The following is a 17,661-nucleotide window of genomic DNA, read 5'->3' as shown; positions in this document are numbered from 1 at the left end:
GCCAGGCTGCATTTACTCAGGGATAAACCTTAACACCTACAAGGAGTGACATTCTTGAGGCACAGAGCTGTAATAACCATTGCTCACAATGCTCACTTGCCTTGTAAATTGCTGAAGACTCCTTCTTTTTCACATTCTCAGTGCTTGAGAAGGGAAGAATGCATCTAGGAAATGTAATTTAATACCCTAAACGTGCTCACTTAATTGCAATCCCCATAAGCCAGCCACACAAAACTAAACAAATTCGATTAATTTATTTCAATTTGCACAAGTCTCCCTCTCAGACTGTAATTAATGGAGGGAAACAATTAAGGTAAACACAGCACAGCTGAGAGAGCTGTTCTCGCTAAAAGTCACATTTTATTTTAATAGTGCTGTATTTATATAAGTTCCCCACTTTTAACAAGTTTCCCATTACCTTGGTGTTTAATCAACACCGTAAATATTTTGCTTCAACTGAAATGGTTTTCGTGAAGCCATAAATCAACAGGGAGGGTGAGAGAGCAGGGAGAGAGAGAGCACATTGCTGTAGGGGAATGGGGAGACACGGGTTGTGGCTGGAGCCTTGGGTTTCAGCATCATGACATTGTGTGTAGACAGATAGATCAGTATATGTAGAGAGAGAGCCTATATGGCCCCATATATATATATATATATATATATATATACATATAAGGATTGAAGGGGAAGGAGCATGGTGAAGTCCAGGAAGGAGGTCAGAGGGCTGGGAGTTCAAAATCCAGCTTGGGTTCAGCTCCACAAAGCACTCACTGCATGTTGATACAAGGAAGGATGGAGCTGCAGGCACAGCTCCCATATAGGCTCTCTCTCTACACACTGGCACTGTCCCACTGAGCACTGAAAAGCAGGAACAATGTGATCCATCTGCCGTTGCTCCAAAGTGCTGCTGCTATAGCATGAAAAAAAATCAGTGCTGCTTTTCCCCCTTTCTTCATTAACCTTTAGGTGTAACACGCTCCCATTTCAGCGCAAGCACGGCCTTAGCAGAGAAGAAGAACTTGGCTCTAACAATCTCACGTTGATTTTCTGCTATCTCAGTCTAATTAGTTTGGAAATACGCCATTTGTTAAAGAAAGATGAGGCGCAGCCTGACACCTGCTGTATTAATTACTTGCCTCTTTAGCTAATTGCTTGCCCACACTGTTAGGGAAGTTGTCACTGTCGTTTGGAGTTGAAGACTGAATGGGAAGGAGAGCCTTTGGGGGGAGGCTGGGGGAGATGGGACGGGGCTGAGAGGCAGAGGGATCGGTGCTAACGCTGCCTCAGAGCTCTCCGGGGGTGGATACCTCTGGTACGGGATATGTCCCATCAGCTGAGGGGTGCCGGATGGGTGGGGTGGGAAGAGGGACGGTTTGGGAGCGTTGGGTGACATCGGGCAGCGCCTCTCCCAGTCTGCCCCGCCGCGCTCAGCCTCTGCCGCCCCCTGGTGGAGCAGCGTGGTACTGCATGCCGCTGTGCGCCGTACCATTTCAGCTGCCGGCGCTGTTATCCACTATGTCGGACCCTCGCACTTTTTTCCCCCTTGCTACCATCTACCCTCTCTTCACCGTGTCCCCCTAAATTGCCCCCATCACTCCTCCACCTCTCCCCAAGTCCCCAAATGTTGCCGTTACCACCTGGGATGCCCCAGCTTTCACCAAGGAGCAGCTCACGAGGCAAACATCACCAACAAAACAACAGCAAAGTCTTTATTCCAACGACGATGAAGAAAAACTAATTCAAAGCGAGGACACTAACACAATCCCCGAGGCACTCTAAGCGAACTGGAGCAGTTTGCACGAGTCCCTTCCTGCAGCACGCCATGCAGATGTGGCTCCAGTGCCCATTGCAGCCATAGACAAAACCCATAGAGGGACCCATGGTGGTCGTGGGGTGGCTCCAGCCACCCTGCAGAAAAGAAAGGCACTTCTCAAAAGCCGGTACTGCTCCACCACCCGCACACAGAGCCACGGAACCATCACACAAGGATACGGGGAGTGATGTGCAGGGAGGATCCCTGCAGCCCCAACCCACCCCCTCACCGTGCCATGTAGCAGCTCCCAGGCAGTGTGTAAGCAGGGATAAGGCGTTGAAAGAAATGTTAATCCCTTGACTCACTCGGTGGATATTAATCCTAAACTTCACCTAAAGCCCCTGCAATTACGAACGGGACATAAAAATCCCAAAACTTCAGGGTTCCCCCAGAGCAAAGCCTTCCCTGCCTGGGGAGGGGGAGTGATTTTTTCCCTCTATTTGGAAACAAGCAACAGTCAGGCACTTGCAGACAGGCACTTGCTCCCCTGCACAGGGTTCACAGCATCAGCCCCTGCTTCCCTTCAACTTCAGTGAGTGCTGGTTCAGGAGACTCTAAGCTGGCCCAAATCCTACATTCAAGGATCCAGCCTCAGCTCCTTTACTCTAAGGAAGCAGAAAGTTCACAAAGAAATGCTGAACATGATGAAATCACACTCCTCGAGTGGCAGAAAGTCAGAGAAATCACTGCTGGGCTTCATTCTCCCATCAGCATCTTGGAGCCCACCCATCCTGGCCCCACACCCATGGTATTGGTGAGTACCCAGACCCCTGCTGCCTGGCTGAGGGGATAGAATCGTGAATTACAGATCATTTAATTCAACTTTTCTTTTTGTTCTCATTGGAAATTAGGCCAAACTCTCACCCAGAGGCTGAGCTTTCAGCTCCTGAGGTTGGAGAAAGCCAACAGGGCCTCCTGGTGCCACACTTCCCATTACTTCATACCTCCTGTCACACAGAGTGGAACCACTACCCAAAGCCCTACCTTGTCTTTCAGAGAGACAGAGCCCCAGCACTCAGCCCTCTGCCCTAAGGACAGTCCTCCTTTAGTGCCAAAGCAGCTCAGCAAGGGATTTTGGCTTCTAAAGGCACAACCCACCTTTCTGGCATGGTCCCCTCTTGTGGTATGGCAAGTCCATGTCACTCTGGTGTCACCAAGCAGCGTATGGGACCAGCAGGGACGGCACTGAGTCACTGCTGACAGCAGCACTGACCTCACTAAGGTTGCTTTGGGTAGGACTCAAACCACAAAGAAATGCATGAAGAAACCCAAGGAGCTGCATTCTCCCATGCAAAGAGATTGGAGGATCAGACGAAGCCCTGCAGGCTGTGCTCAGGTGAGGGCTGCAGCAGAGCCAGGAGGACGCGTTGCAGCTGGGCCAGGCGGGCGTGCAGTGAAGTGCTGGAGAAGAGCCTGAGCTGGAAGGATGGGTCAAGGGGCAGGATGGAGATCAGCCACCAGCACCAGGTTGGGCCGTCAGCTGAAGCCTGGGGGGGAGAGAGGGAGAGAGCTGAATGAGGAAGAGTCAGTCAGTAACCACGATCATCCAGTCCAACTGTCCACCTACCACTAATATTGCCCAATAAACCACATGCCTCAGTGCCACACATTTCCCCTGAACCAGACATTCATAGAATGGCCTGGGCTAAAAGTGACCTCAAAGTGGTCGCCAACCACTAGACCAGGCTGCCCAGAGCCACGTCCAGACTGAATTGATGTATTAGTTTCACAAAAACAAGGTTAAATATCCCACTAGTTCAGAGTTTTTGTTGTTCTAATATGTTTTTATGTTTTAATAATAAATATTTTAAAAAAAGAGAGAGAGAGAAAGAAGTTCCATTAGTTATATACATTAACTACATTATATAGCCAGCTTATAGGCATCCCAGAACAATCCCACTTCACCCAATGCAGCCCAGGCAAGCCAGAAGGTTGGACACCCATGCCCCAGAGCATCTCTGCCCCCATAGCATTACCTGGATGTCCTCTTCCTTCTCTGGTAGTGATCCATGCTGCAACAAGAGGTGCCTGGAGGCAACGTCCCCATGCTCCCAAAACCTCTGGGCCAGCTGGTAGGTGCTTTCATGCAGGCTTTGCAGCTCCTGCAGCTCCTCCCCAGCCACCTGGGTGGAGGGAAGAGGAGAGCAGAGAAGGGTGGGTGAGGAGCACGGTGCCCACCAACGGTGCCCCCCACACCGGGGGCTCCTACCCTGGTCCTGCCCTCACCTTCTTGTCCTCCAGGTACTCAATGTCAGCTGTGTTGTAGCCATCTCTGTGTCCACGTCTCAGCACCCGGAATCGGCGCCCACCGATGGTGTCCACCAGCGACCTGCCGTCTGCCAGCAGCTCCAGCTGCCGGATCTCCAGCATGCAGCCATAGTCTGCAAAGCTGGAGGAGAGAGGGAGAGGATGAGGGCCTGAGCAGGATACTGACGTGCAAGAGCTGCTCCTCCTGCATGCAGCACCTCCAAGGACAGACATGGGGCAAAAATCAGAAATTAACTCTGCTAGCACTCATTGCAAGAGGGCAGGGAACAGTGAGAACTCCCTTGGGTCTGTCTGATGCAAAAATGGCTTAGGTCCTTATCCATAGGTCTGAATACCAATAAAAGGTTCACCAGAGGCCATAAGAAGTTACTTATCCCATCTCTCTTGAGCAGTACTTAAGCCCCAGGAAGACTTGTCCCGTAAGTATAGGAGTCTAATGGAGTCCCGGGGGTAGGAGCCTAAAGGCTGAGCCCATCTGAGACCAAGGAAAATGCATCAAAAAGAAGCCCAGAGTGCAGCTGCAGCTTATTATGGGCAGAGAATGAGAAGGATGGCCACTGTAAAGGAGATGTGGACACACAGGAACTGTGCAGCTCAGAGATACCCTCCGCACAGATACTGCTTCACGTTCTCCCTCTACTCCAAATTTGGGGTCGGTGCAGACAGGGTTAAACAAGTTGTGGCAGAAGGCAGCAGCCCTGCCCCGGTGCTCACCTTTTCCCATTCTCATATATGCACATGCCGAACCTCCTGGTGCCGGTCTCCTGGCACCGCCGGATCATCAGGCGGTAGCGGGGCTCGAAGATGTGCAGAGGGCAGGCGACACCAGGGAAGGACATCGTGCACACAAAGATGGGGATGTTCGTGGTCAGGCTGAAGGAGAAGAGGGGAGACTGCTCTGAAACCCCCAAGAAGAAGAACCAACAGAGGCTCTGGGTCAGCTCCCATGAGCCCACAGAAAGCGATGCTTTGCTGTAGACCACCGTGCATGCTGTAGAACCACCACAGTGAGGCCCAACACTCAACACCCACACCCAACACACAGGGCAGGTCACTTACTTGGAGAGCTCAGCCATCTCAGCCCGGTGCAGTTCCCGGCGCTCAGCCAGCTGTGCAGGGAAGGCAGCCAGCATGATGTCCTGCAGCAGCACCGTGGGGCTGTAGCTCCCCGCCTTCAGGTACTGCGAGAAATGAGAGATGGGTTGGACAGAGCAGGAGGGGAACCCTGAGGCTCTGAATCATGTTCACACGTATAGGAGCTGAGGGTAATTTCAGCTTAGAGCTGTAAAGAATGAGGTCCATCTGGGAGGGGGGCCATGCAGTGGGGCTGCGTCAGCTTCACAAGACCTCTGGACTCAGATCAGACCCAGGATCCATCCAACACAGCATCCTGTCACTGACACTGATGTGGTCCATCCATGTATGACAACCTAATTTCCCCGATGGGATCATCTGAATCTCTATTCATAAAAGATGAAGTCAAATCCCCAGGCTAGCAGGCTTTCCATCCATTTCCATTTTTAAAAGTAACTAGCATTAACTGCCTTCTCTCTCTCAGTCTCTCTCTATCTCTCTAATTCTCAGTCCTATTTACAATCTCACTCAATTACTGTGACATCTCAGAGAAAACAAATTTCCTGGTCCTAATTATCAGCTGTCAGGTCATTCCTGTATGAGCAGAGCTGACACCCCTGTGTTGGGCACTGAGCCCCCTCCCACCTATCTGTCCCCACCCCAGGCAGGGGGACCCCACCCTACCCCCAGCCCTCACCTCTCGCAGGCTCTGCTTGCAGAGTGGGCAGTTGGGTCGGTGGTCCAGGCAGCGCTCCAGGCACTCCTTGCAGAAGGTGTGTCCACATGGCGTCGTCACCGGCTCAAAGAACATCCTGCAAAGGAACCTCTGTCACTGGATTGAAGGGGAAGGAGCACGGTGATGTCCAGGAAGAAGGTCAGAGGGCTGGGAGTTCAAAATCCAACTTGGGTTCAGCTCCACAAAGCACTCACTGCATGTTGATGCAAGCAAGGATGGAGCTGCAGGCACAGCTCCCAGCCACCCCCAGTCCCCTACCTGCATCTCCTTGGAGTCCCCTTGCTGCAAGCAGGAGGCTCAAAAAGGGCTTCCAAGTAAGACCTTAAGGGATTTTGCTTCCAGCAGGATCGAGGTGTTTCCCACATCCCCCCCTACAACTTCATCACTACAGCGATGCTGCAGGGCCAAGACACCGCTGGAAGCCCTTTCACATTGTGCTTTCCAAGCCCAGACAGCACACAGCTATGCAACTGGCTTCCACTAAGGCTGCGTTTGCCAATCTTTGCTTGCAACTCTTGCTAATTAAATGTCAATATTTATTCCATTCGTTAGAAGCCCGATCTCAGACTGTTGGACTTGCACAAGGAGTGAGATGGCCAACTGTCCAAGGTCTGAGCTCCCCATCCCTGGGGGTCCCTGTGGACCCCCACAGTGTGTGAGTGCCCTCTTTGCTCTTACTTCTGCCAAACCTGTGCTTCACAGCACTGGGGACTGCATTTGACATTAAAAAAAAGAGAAGAAAGATGCAAACCAGGAAGCAGAACCAGGTGGGTGCTACATACATACGGTCTGATTTTTGCATGGTTCTGTGTGGAGCCAGGAGTTGGACTCAATGATCTGTATGGGTCCCTTCCAGCTCAGGATGTTCTATGGTTCTAATTCCTCATCCAAAGGGCTCTGCAACCAGAGAACTCACCGGATGCAGAGGGAGCACTCCAAGTCAGAAATGCTCAGCAGTTCCTCAAGGGGCAGCAGGTTATCCGTTGCTGCTGTTTCCTCTTCATTAGCTGGTGGCAAAAGGGGAGGGGAAAAGGAAAAAAGCTCCTGTTTCAATACTGAAAATTAAGCTTTGCTTTCTGACCTTGTTCTGAGGTGTAAGGAATCAACTCTTCCACAAAGCGCTTTGGAGTTTAAAAACAAAAGCACTGGGTGATGCAACATGAATCCAGCCAACAACCCATCCACATTCACGCACAGCTCATACATCAGAGGCAGAGGAAGGCAGCATCTCTTCCTCCTCCTTCTGCAGGGAAACTGAGGCACCAGGAAGTGAAGTGGCCCAAAGAAGCCACCAGATGGAGGTCTCTGATGTGCCGCACCAGGGGCATCACCACTGCTTTAGGGACATGGTGGTGATGGGTCAGCAGTTGGACTAGATGATCTTAGCGGTCTTTCCAACCTTAAGGATTCTATGATTCAGGCAAACTCAGATGCCTGCTGTTCTGCACAAGATGGCACTCACCTTCCTGCCTGGCCTCCCTCTGTGCCGCAGCCCCCGGTGCTTGCCGTGGTCCCACAGGTGTCCCCTGGCCGTGCTCAGACACTGCATCCCCTCCACCAGCCTCCAGCTCCTCCTCCTGTTCCCGGGCACAGCAAGGAGAAAGAGCAGACTGTGAGTTTTTCTTAATAGCTCCTAATGGTCTGAATTGTTCTCAGCTGTGTTTACTGAGTGAAAAAAAAAAAAAAAAAACACCATTAAAACTGAAATTTTCTAGGGTTGCTTTTTTTTTTTTTTTTCCTCCTGAATGTTATGTGACTTCTGTGTCAGAAACAGGAGTCTGAAGTCTTGTGAAAAATATTGCAGAACAAAAGTGGGAGAGGGCTGGAAACCAAGGAGGAGCCTCCTCAGCTCTCCCACCATCTGCTACACAACCATGTGCCCATGGGTATGGTTCTGCACAGCTGCCCTTTACCATTCCCATCATCGGGAAACCTCTATTTGGGATGTCCCAAAGGGATGCCAAGTCCCATCTCAGCCTATTACCTGAGCTTGTGTAGAGGAGGATGCAGGGCCCCCTTCATCCTGCTCTTCCTGATGACCCGTTGAGCCCTGCTGGGCAGCACACGGCTGAGGAGCATCCTCCCATGTGAGGACCTGCAAGGAGAAAGCGGGGTTCAGCAGGGTGCTGGTAGGAGGTATGTGACCCAGAGACCCCAGAGCGCACCCTGGGCCACCACAGCATCAGGGCCACTTGTTCCAGTGCTGGCTGAGTTCAGTAAACTTACATCAGGGCACATCCCTGAGCAACGGGAGTGCATGGGACCCACCACTCTGCAGACCTACACACCTTCTCCATCTCTCTCTGCACGGGCTGGAAGTGGGGACTGAGCACCAGGCAGTGCTCCCATGCCAGCAGGGCTTCGGCTCTCCGTCCCATCTCCAGGAGCACCTTCCCTTTCCTGTAGAAGCCCTGCAGACCACAGAAAAACTTGTGCTGACTACAGGCCAGCAGCCAGCTGAGGATGTGTCCCTTGTGTGCCCCAAGCCCTGATTGCTGATGGACTCACTCCCACCCTACAGAGACCTTGTGAAGGGGCAAAGGGCTTCTGCCTTGAAGTTGCACAGTGATGGCCAACACGTGCAAAGAAGCAGGCAAAATCCCAGGTGTGATGTCTCTGAGGGCATCCCAACACCTCCTCCAGCCCCAAGCTGTGACCCTGCACATCAGCATCCTTTGCGTCCTCACCAAGTGCATGTGAGCAAAGATACTCCCATTAACACTGCAGAGAGCTTGTGTCCTGTATTAGCAATTAATGGATTGGGGAGTGTATTTCTGAGCAGGATCAAGCCAATAGCTGTGAGAACTCAGGATTGCCTGTGAACCATGTGTTGGGCCCAGCAATGAGTAACTGGCTGGATTAAGATGTATGTAGGTTGCTCTGAAAGTAATGCTTCCTATTTATTTCCATGGAAACCGCAACAGATACAAAGAGTACAATAACTGTATTTGACAGAGTAAGTTCTCAGCTACAAAACACTGTTTTTCACCACCACTAGCTATGTATTTTCACCAGTGATGAACAAGAGCCTGCATGCTGCACTCATACAAATCTACACCAGTGGAGGTGACCACTGTCACTGTTACTACTGCTGAAATGCACCACTCACTGCCACACTGTGCTCAAATCCACTGGTTGGGCTCCATAAACTTTCAGCAAGAACCAATGAATGTCAGTGGGTGTCAGAGGGCCACCAGGGGCCAATGTAATACAACAGGAAGCATTACTTTTGGAGCAGCCCTCGTAGATAAAAGTTAAATTACCTATATCTGTCCCTACAGCTAAAATGTCCTCTGCCTTCTGTGACCAAAGGGGAAATTCCCAGGGGGAGAAGAAAAAGGGGACATCACTCCGCTGTGCAGTGAGGTGAGGTCCCCAGCACTACCGCACCCCCAGCTGCCCTCTGCTCACCTCACACTCCATGGGCTCAGCCCTGCAAACAGCCTCCAGGTCCTGCAGTGCCTCTGGATACCGCCTCAGGGCTGCCAAGGCCTCTGCCCGGCACAGACGCAGGGATTTGTCCTCTGGGGCTGCAAAGAGAAAGGCGGGTCCTGGTGCCAAGAGCCCCTGCAGCACCACTGCTGTGGGGCTCAGTTTCAATCACACTGGGATCTGGGCCATCATCCATCTTTTTGGATGCAGCATGCGTTCCCCATGGAGGCTGTCACCATGAGGGTCTCCATGATGGAATTCGGGGCAATGTGTCACCCAACAAGCCAGCAGCTGGGGACCGCTGTTCCAAAATACTGCAGTCTCCGGGAGCCACCACCACTGTCCCCAGGCAGGGGCAAACCCCAAGGTGCAAGGAGGGCTCCCATCCTCCCCACCAGGTGGCTCTGAGTTCCCAAGTCCAAGGAAAGACTGAAACAGAGGACAGGAATTAGGGCACCCAGGTCTGTACCAGTGTGATATCACCAATGGGACCTCAGCACCAAGGGGCGCTTGCAAAACAGCACCCCAAAGCGCACATGGGGCTGTCCAGGCTGGGCTGCAGTCGGGCACCACATGCTCCCTGTGCTGTGATCAGGACCTCGGCACGCAGCACTTCAGGAACTGGCTGTGCTGGAGCTCAGCCCTCTGCACACGTCTGGGGATGAGATACTGCAGCTCCTAATGACGTGCAGAGGTGAAAACACGAGTACAAAGTCCAGGGGCTTATTTTCCACATCAGCAAGCGCATTCAAACATTTACAGACTGTCAACAAAGTGACTGATTTAGCACAAATAAGACACGTAAAATCAGGCAGTGAGTCCTGCATTTCTGTGTGCTGGATCTATTTTTGCCGTATGATATCACCAAGCATCAGGGACGTGAGCCAGCTGGCAGCACAACGCCTGAGGAGCCCTCCTGTGTTACACCATCCACAGCACTGTTTGGTTCACTTTGTCAACCTGTTATGTCCTGTTTTTCTATTCCCTTTGGCCACACGGTGTCCCAGCGGGCTCTGTGCAAAGCCCACAGCTCCTGCCCTGAGCAGAGCTGAGCCCCAAAGCGCCACTCGCATGGCACAGCCTGAGCAGCACCTGCACATATGGGTCTATGGGAGCTGCCCCGATCCCTATTTCCTCATTGTCCCAGCCTGGACTTCCCCCAGCCAACAGCAAACTGAGCACACAGCAAAGAAAGACCAAGCACTGAGTTTGCAATATTGCGCTCTTTCTACTCACACAGCTAATTGCAAGACAAAAGTCAGCCCATAGCACAGTGAGTAACAGAGCACCACGCACGTGTGTTTGCTCTGAGCAAAGGGCACACAGGACCGAGCGGTGCTTTGGTAGGTTGCATAAAGGGAGTGCAGCCCACTCGCTCCCTGCTGTCCCTGTGCTTTGGGGTACACCCCACACCTCTGGGGCTCATCCCACAGCAGGTGATGAGGAGGGGATGCTGCGCTGTGGGAGCAGAGCTCGGTGTCATAGAAACACCGCTCACCCCGAGAGGACCTTCATGCCTCTGCTCCCCAGCTCCCCTGCTTCCCAGCTGCATTGCATAACCCCACTTGGAGCAGCGTCACTCTCCAAGAAATCCACTTATGGACACACAATAAAGCAGAGCAACCCCCGAATCCTGATCCCAGTCCTGCAGGCAAATGTCTCCTCAGTGCCGGCTGCAGAAGGGGATCAGGGGGCCCTGCTGAGCACTTTGATGTGCTCGGTTTCTGTCCCTGACTAGAGAAGTCCCAGTTGCTTTCCATCACCCCTACCCCCCAGGTGCTCTTCTAATGATACACCAGGTGCTCCGGAAAGCTGTGGAACTCAGCTTTGTCAGTTCAGCTGTTAATGAGATCTCTTTCCTCTCCAGCTGCTGCTGACACCAAGGACACAAAGCAATGGGACACCAAGCCCTGGCGATAAGCAGCCACTATTGTCCTGGGAAGGCCGTGTCCCTCTGTTGCTGATGGTCTTCTGCAGGGGTGGGGATGACCCAGAAGCAAAGCCCAGCAGGTGTTTCTGCCCTCCCCATTCCTTTCCAACACTTTCAGCACTCCTAAAGAGCTCCCCAGGTGCTCAGCCCCCAGAGGGGTGCAGGGACAAAATGACCTGCACTGTTACCCACCTGCTCCAACAGCCCCTCCTAAGCCCATCACATTGGCAGCCCCTCGGGCCCCACACTGCTTACCCATCTCGATGCCCTTCTGGGCCATCCTCAGAGCATCCTGCAGGTCCCCACGGGCGAGACGACTCCGGATGCATGCTGCCAGCCTGGCCGAGCGGCTCTCCCTCTCCTCGCACTTCTCCAGCAGGTTACAGAGCACCACGTTACACCTCACCGCCTCGACGCCCAACAGCTTCAGCCGGCGGTGGCACACGGAGCAGCGGGAGGGCACGGCCCCGCCGAGGCACGGCTTGCAGAAGGAGTGCCCGCACGACACGGTCACCGGCTCCCAGAGGGGGAGGCGGCAGGACGGGCAGCGCAGCAGCTCCGCACTCCCGGTGCACTGAGGGATGGGGCTGCCCACCCGGGGTGGGGAGGATGAGGAGGAGGGGTCGCTGCTCATGGCCGCAGCCTCCGAGCGCGGAGATCTCCTCGGGGCCGCATACCCGGGGCTCAGCCCGTTCTGCCCTGGGGCGCCCGGCGGAGCGCTGCGGTGCCGGAGCTCCGCGGTACGACCCCCCCCACGCCGAACCGAGGGCCGCCGGGATCGCCATTGGCTGCCGCCGCCGCCGCGCCGCCCCGCCCCGGCCGCGTTTCGTAACGGAGCCGGCGGCACCCGGGGGCGGTGCTGGAACGGCGTGGGGGGACCCGGGCTGGTCCGGCGTGGGGCGTCGCGGTGCGCCCTGGGGGGCCGGTGTCCGGTATCAGTGCCTGGGGGGGGGGCGGGTCCTATATCCGTTCCTAGTAGCGGGGTGCTGGGGGGCTCCGGTGTTGGATTCTGAGTATCAGGGTGTTGGGGAGCACCCCCGGCCCGCTGGGAACGTGTCGCTGGGAATGTGGGGAGGTTGGGGTGCCTCGAGTGCATCTCTGCAGACCCCACCGTGAGGACCCGTCCCTGCGGGATGCTTTGGGGGAAAGGGGCGTCCCTCCGGTGCAGGTGGATCTGCAGACCCAGAGCTGAAACAGCCCAGACCCTGTGATGCAAAATCCACTTCCCGGTCCCATGCTGAGGTGACGACAGCTCTCCTATTGCCGGTGCTGGAAAAAAAAAAAAAAAAAACAGCCAAAAGCAGCTTAGTAGATCAGACTTTATGTAAGGATGATGCACATTCCCCACCGGCTCTTTTGTCAGTCCCTAAGAGCCAAACAAAGGCAGGAGCAGGCTGGGAGGGATGCTCAGGGTGGGAGGTCACCATTGGGGCGGGAGCGTGCTGGCAAAACCAAGGGAGGGGCTGGCAGAGCACGGGGCTGCAGAACAGGTTTGGTTTCAAAACCTGCTGTGATTTCATTAAACAGCACATGAGTGCTCTGAAAAGTTCAGAACCTAATTACTGCATGTGTGCTCCGAGGGGCTTTGCGTTTGGCGCAGGATTTCTGTAGGTGGGGGAAGCTCAGGCCCTGTTCAGCAGCAGCGCCCTCTGGCTCCCTGCCCAGAGCTTTGTTCAGGTTGGATATTAGGAACAATTTCTTCTCAGAAAGAGCGGTGATGCTGTGGTGTAGCTGCCCGGCGAAGTGATGGGGTCATCATCACTGGAGGTGTTTGAGAACCGTGGAGATGTGGCACTGTGGGTCGTGGTCAGTGGGCACGGTGGGGGTGGGCTGGCGTTGGATGACCAGTGAGGGTGACGGAGGGTGACTTGTGCTGTCCCCAGGTGCTCTGTTCTGCACCTCCTGATTCACACCACTGCCTTTGCATAATGCACATAAAAACCCACCAGCAACAACGCGCCAACCCGTCAGAAACTGGGCTTGTCAGCACCAGTGCAAGGATGGATTGTTTCCTTCATTCCAGTGAGTGCCGAGCGAGTGCTGAACTCCAAATGCTTTCGCTTTTGTGTTTTGTGTCGCTGGGGTGTTTGTGCTGACTCAGGACAGACTGCGATAATAATAATAAGAGGTTTAAATACTTAATGTTAACCATTCTGCTGGCTGGGTGAGGACATTGTGTTTTACAGAAAGCTGTGGCAGGGCACAGTTTGCAGAGCGCTGTGGGGTGTTTTTCTCTTTAAATGCTAAAGGTGGGACACTTGTTTGCATGCTTTTAGCACATAAATGCTTGTTGTGAGTGGTGGCATTTGTTTCTTTCACACATCTGGGCTAGAGGAGCAGCACGGAGGCAGTAACACTCACGTATGGGGCACACAGAGCTGTTTCTCTGGGCAGGAACGCACACTGTGCACACCGTGACCGTGCTCCACACCTCCCATGCTCTTCCCATCACCTCCTGCATGGATGAGACTTCCTTCAGGCCTGAAAATCCTGTTGTGCAGGGGTGAGACAAGTTTCCCCGTTTCCAAAATGCCGGGAGGAAAGCGTCAGCCTCCCAGCCAAGAAGTGGCAAAGGGACAGCACAGGGATGCAGCACAGCTGGATAGGAGCCAGAGCAGCTTACATAGGATGAGGCTCTGCATAGGATAAGGTTCTGGGCTGCGTTTCCGCACCTGTGCAGCCCTGCTCCTGCCTGGCTCATCTGCATGCAGCACCCTTCAGAGTTGGCCCAAGGAATGACTTTTACACCTCAGTACGTGCAAACAGCACGCAGGGATCGTTTGCATCACACGCCTCCCTGCCTGTCAACAAGCACGACAGCTTCCTGGAATTTTTACCTCCTTTGCATCATCCTGTTTCTCTGTGCAGCTGCCAGGTTTCTCTGTTTGCGGCACGCAGTTCAGAGCCGGCTCTGCTAAGCAAAGGGAGGGAGGGAGGTGGTGCAGGAGGTGGCTGTGCTCACGGCTGTAACGCACACCTTTCCATTCAGCTCTCTGCAGGAGCTCCGTGCCTGCTTTCTCTCTGGTGGCCACAGCACTTTGCCACACTGCTCCGTGCTGGGCAGACAGCAGTCACATCAATTACAGCATCGTTCCTGAGCCCCGAAACTCAGCTGCTCCTCGGTAAGGAGGATAAGCTGTAGGCAAGGTTGGGGAATTGAAGAAAGCTTTAATATTTTCCTTTAAAGAAAACTTTAATATTTTCCTTTCTGAGTCATACAGACTGTGCCCGGGGCATCGTCGTTCCTAGAGGAACGTGTTGGCTGTCGCATGGACGGGGCAGACAGTGCTGCGATGTAATGCTATCCCAGTGCTCATGTAACTGGGCTTCTGCCCGGCGTCCTGGAGACAGGAGAGGAAGGAGGGCAGCCCTGATGGGTATCTGGCTTGTATCATTCATAGAGACACCTTGGCCATGAGGTGGGCAGAGCACTGTCACACACACAGTCTTGGAACAGGTCCTGTAGAAAACACATGGAGATGCCCTCATCCACGGGTATGGATGAGCAAACGCTGAGGTCAGAACTGTCCCCGTTCTCTGGGTGGTGGCCCTGGGATGTGTGGCAAAACCACGGTGCAGAGCGCTCATGGTGCAACCGTGGTGCATGCTTACAATCACATCGTTGGTGTTCCAGGGACGGCTGCAGCCCCTCCATCTACAGGAGCAGCATTTCTGCCCATGCCTTCTGCCCATGCTGTTTGCCCCCTGGCCTTCGGATTCCAGGTGCCCACACAGCACAGCTTTGGAGGGCTCAGGATGCTGTTTCTCCGTGGATTCATCACCCCGAAGCCCCTTCTGATGGATCTGCTGGAGGAAATTGCAGGTGTCCCTTCACAATCAGCCCAGCACTGCTGCTCTGTGGATGTTACGAATGCACTGCAGTTGGGTTTGGAGAATAAAGGCCCCTCTCTGCTTTCCCGAAAGAGCAAACGTGGGAGTCTGAGGAGAAGGCGTTTGCAGAGGAGAAAAGAGTGCTGTGCAGGAGTGCAGGATGGGTACACTGAGTCGTTCTTACGGAAAACTAAATCCAGGCACTGCAGTGAATGAAGCTCCAGTGGACCTTCCAGCTTTTCATTATAACACAGCAACGAGCAATTTACGCCTATTTAGAATGAGGGGGCAAACTGCAGAAGGGCTCAGCACAACGTCTCCAGGGAGCCAGAGTGGAAGGAGAAACTCACCCTCCCAAAGCACCCTCCACTTGCGAGGCACGTGTTCTGATGTGGTTTTCCTTTTCCTACTATTTAGCCCTAAAATAGAAGGGTTGGTCTGTAGGAAGCCTCTGCCCGGCGCCCCGCATGGATTACCAGATTCATAGCAGGGCTGCAGGAATCGGCTTTTCTGGGAAACTCGGGATTTCTGACTGTTTCCACTTCTTGGTGGAATGAAAAGAAAAAGCTGCTCGCAATTTTCCATGGAGGTCACTCGGGAACAAAGGAAAGACTTCTGTTTGATCTGTACCTCGGAGAGGCTCGTTTCCATACAGGGCGCTTTATATAACAACATGCCCTTGTTTGCTGAATGCAGCCCCAACGTGCAAGATGGAAAATTTCACTGCAAAACAGAGGTCCAGCCTTTCTGTTCTGAAATCTTTCATATGCACAGAAGAATAAAAAACCAACCAAGCAAAAAACAACGCTGTAACGTGGGGGCATCTCTGCAATAAATGAAGTGGAAATCCATCCTCTCTGCATGCCCAGGGTCTCATGGCAGCTGTGCTTCTGCAAGGTTTGCACAGGGTCCCTTTAGCTGCTCCCTGAGCTCAGGCTGCACACCTCCTCCTGCTGCCTCGGGGAGGTTATATAAAGAGGAGAAGATGTGTGTAAACAAGGCTTGCTTAAGTAACTCCCTGGCTGCTGATTTCTCCCGCTGTCTCCTTTTCTTACTCCACCCCTCCCTGAGCTGGATGGACACGATGGGCACTCGGCACGTCTCTGTCCACGCTCTGCTCCCTGCCATCCAAGGGCACATCCAAGGTTGAACCTTGCAGAAGTTTAGAGCAGATTCGGTGGTTAAACACTGCAGTGGAGTCAGATTTGGTGTCCAGCAGTGCTTGGGAAGTGCTCGGTCATCACAGCCTGGGCAAGCCCTGAGGTCACACTGTGGGTCACCTCTCTGTCCCCAGCCACTGCCACACATGGGGCCATACGGTTCACTCTGCTGAAGCTCCTCAGCATTCCCAAAAGCCAGACATTTTGCTTGCTTTTTGCCTCCTCCAGGAAGTGTTATTAAAGCCCTTGATTCACTTGACTGGCATTTGATGCTTGTGCTATAATCCCATTCATATCACCTGGATGCAAACCAGGGCTGAGACATAACAAGGAATAAGGGACCATGGGTGATTTGAAATGGTTTTCATGCCTGCAGCTTTCTGGGGAAACCTCATGGCTTCAAACCAGGGCAGCACACTGATGTCCAGGGCACAGTGCAGAGCATGGGATGGAGAACCTTTGGGTCTCCTTTGGTTGCTTACACAGACACTCACTGGAGCTGCTTTGCCTTCAGCCACAAAACAGGTGTATTTGCACAGAGCTCTGTGCACGGCCCAAAGAAAGGCCCATAAAACACAGCGAGACTTTCCCTGTCTCATTGCTCAGCAGCACCCAGCAACACAGGGACGTGCACACGCTGTCTGCGAGCACACGAAGCGCTGGGATTTGGGGCAGCGTGAGGATGGGTGCTATGAACACTGAATCCCAGAGATTCCCATCCTGTGGGAGCAAAGCCCGAAGGCACTGTGGGTGTTCCATGTCTGGAAGCAGGCTGCATCCCATGCACGAATCCCACGTAGCAACATAGAGGGCGGTGGAGGCTGCAATGCCCTATGGGGCTGTTTTACATTGAGGTGTCCTTGTTCCCCTGACCACAACACACTTAGGCTCAGCCTTCCAGAACCCAGTTTAGCTGCTGGGTTGGTCTGTTTGTTCTGTCTCCATGTTTTCCCTTTAATCTCTATGCTGGTTAATTAAGACAACATTCCTCAGCATCACTCCTGCTGTTTGCTATGGTTATACAAGAGCCGGCTGCATTTGTTCCGAGAAAACGATACTTAAAGCCAAAAATTCTGTGGTTTCAAATAAAATCCTCCACGACTTTGACTGCTAAACCCAAGTTTGTCCGAAATCGGCACTATTGAAGGCGTGAGGCCGTTCGGAGGAAGCCTTACCCAACACCCCGCGAGTTGTTACGAAACCCCCGGCCCCGCTGCCACTCGTCCCAGTCCCGGTAGATGGCGGTGACAGCTCATTTTTCCCCCTTTCCCCTTTTTTCCTGGCTCTCCCCGCCGCAGCAGAGCACGGGGCAGCCAAACGCTCGGCATCCTGTGAGCCACCGCGGTTTGGGGTTACTTTTTCCCCTGCGAGTGCTTTTGGTGTAGTTGCGATCAATGGGAAATGCCATCCAGCCGTA

The 17,661-nt window shown here is 53.4% G+C and overlaps 1 protein-coding gene and 1 long non-coding RNA gene across 4 annotated transcripts; one reads left to right on the top strand and one right to left on the bottom strand.

Annotated features, from left to right (window-relative positions):
• Positions 1–1,683: 1,683 nt before the first annotated feature.
• On the bottom strand, positions 1,684–12,638 carry LOC416263 (LON peptidase N-terminal domain and RING finger protein 2-like). Of its 3 annotated transcripts, none has more exons than XM_414581.6 (12): positions 11,509–12,638; positions 9,303–9,421; positions 8,180–8,302; positions 7,876–7,986; positions 7,354–7,468; positions 6,808–6,898; positions 5,853–5,967; positions 5,141–5,262; positions 4,796–4,954; positions 4,040–4,202; positions 3,790–3,936; positions 1,684–3,300 (listed from the first exon to the last, which is right to left on the bottom strand). In XM_414581.6, exons 1-12 carry the CDS (start codon positions 12,347–12,349, stop codon positions 3,121–3,123), a joined length of 2,286 nt encoding a protein of 761 aa, XP_414581.3. In that variant the 5' UTR covers positions 12,350–12,638; the 3' UTR covers positions 1,684–3,120. The 3 variants fall into 3 exon arrangements, with proteins under 3 accessions (XP_414581.3, XP_040503104.1, XP_040503103.1); XM_040647170.2 differs by lacking the exon at positions 11,509–12,638 and adding an exon at positions 9,793–9,976; XM_040647169.2 differs by lacking the exon at positions 8,180–8,302.
• Positions 12,639–12,648: 10 nt separating this feature from the next.
• Positions 12,649–15,269, top strand: LOC121106737. The gene is made up of 2 exons (XR_005839625.1): positions 12,649–14,770; positions 14,888–15,269. It is a non-coding gene; the product is annotated as an uncharacterized LOC121106737 (long non-coding RNA).
• Positions 15,270–17,661: the final 2,392 nt, after the last annotated feature.

This window comes from Gallus gallus, chromosome 13, assembly GCF_016699485.2.
Source record: "Gallus gallus isolate bGalGal1 chromosome 13, bGalGal1.mat.broiler.GRCg7b, whole genome shotgun sequence".
Taxonomy (NCBI): Eukaryota; Metazoa; Chordata; class Aves; order Galliformes; family Phasianidae; genus Gallus; species Gallus gallus.
The sequence above is the reverse complement of the archived record's forward strand: the minus strand, read 5'-3'. Positions and strand labels throughout refer to the sequence as shown.

What these genes read in the sequence shown, in the direction of transcription:
- LOC416263 (XM_414581.6), bottom strand. Translation starts at nt 12,349, where the DNA reads ATGCACTCGAGGCACCCCAACCTCCCCACATTCCCAGCGACACGTTCC. An exon ending in GAGATGGCTGAGCTCTCCAA is followed by an intron (nt 4,955 to 5,140) that starts GTAAGTGACCTG and finishes CTTCTCCTTCAG; the next exon opens with CCTGACCACGAACATCCCCA. An exon ending in ATATATGAGAATGGGAAAAG is followed by an intron (nt 4,203 to 4,795) that starts GTGAGCACCGGG and finishes TCTCTCCTCCAG; the next exon opens with CTTTGCAGACTATGGCTGCA.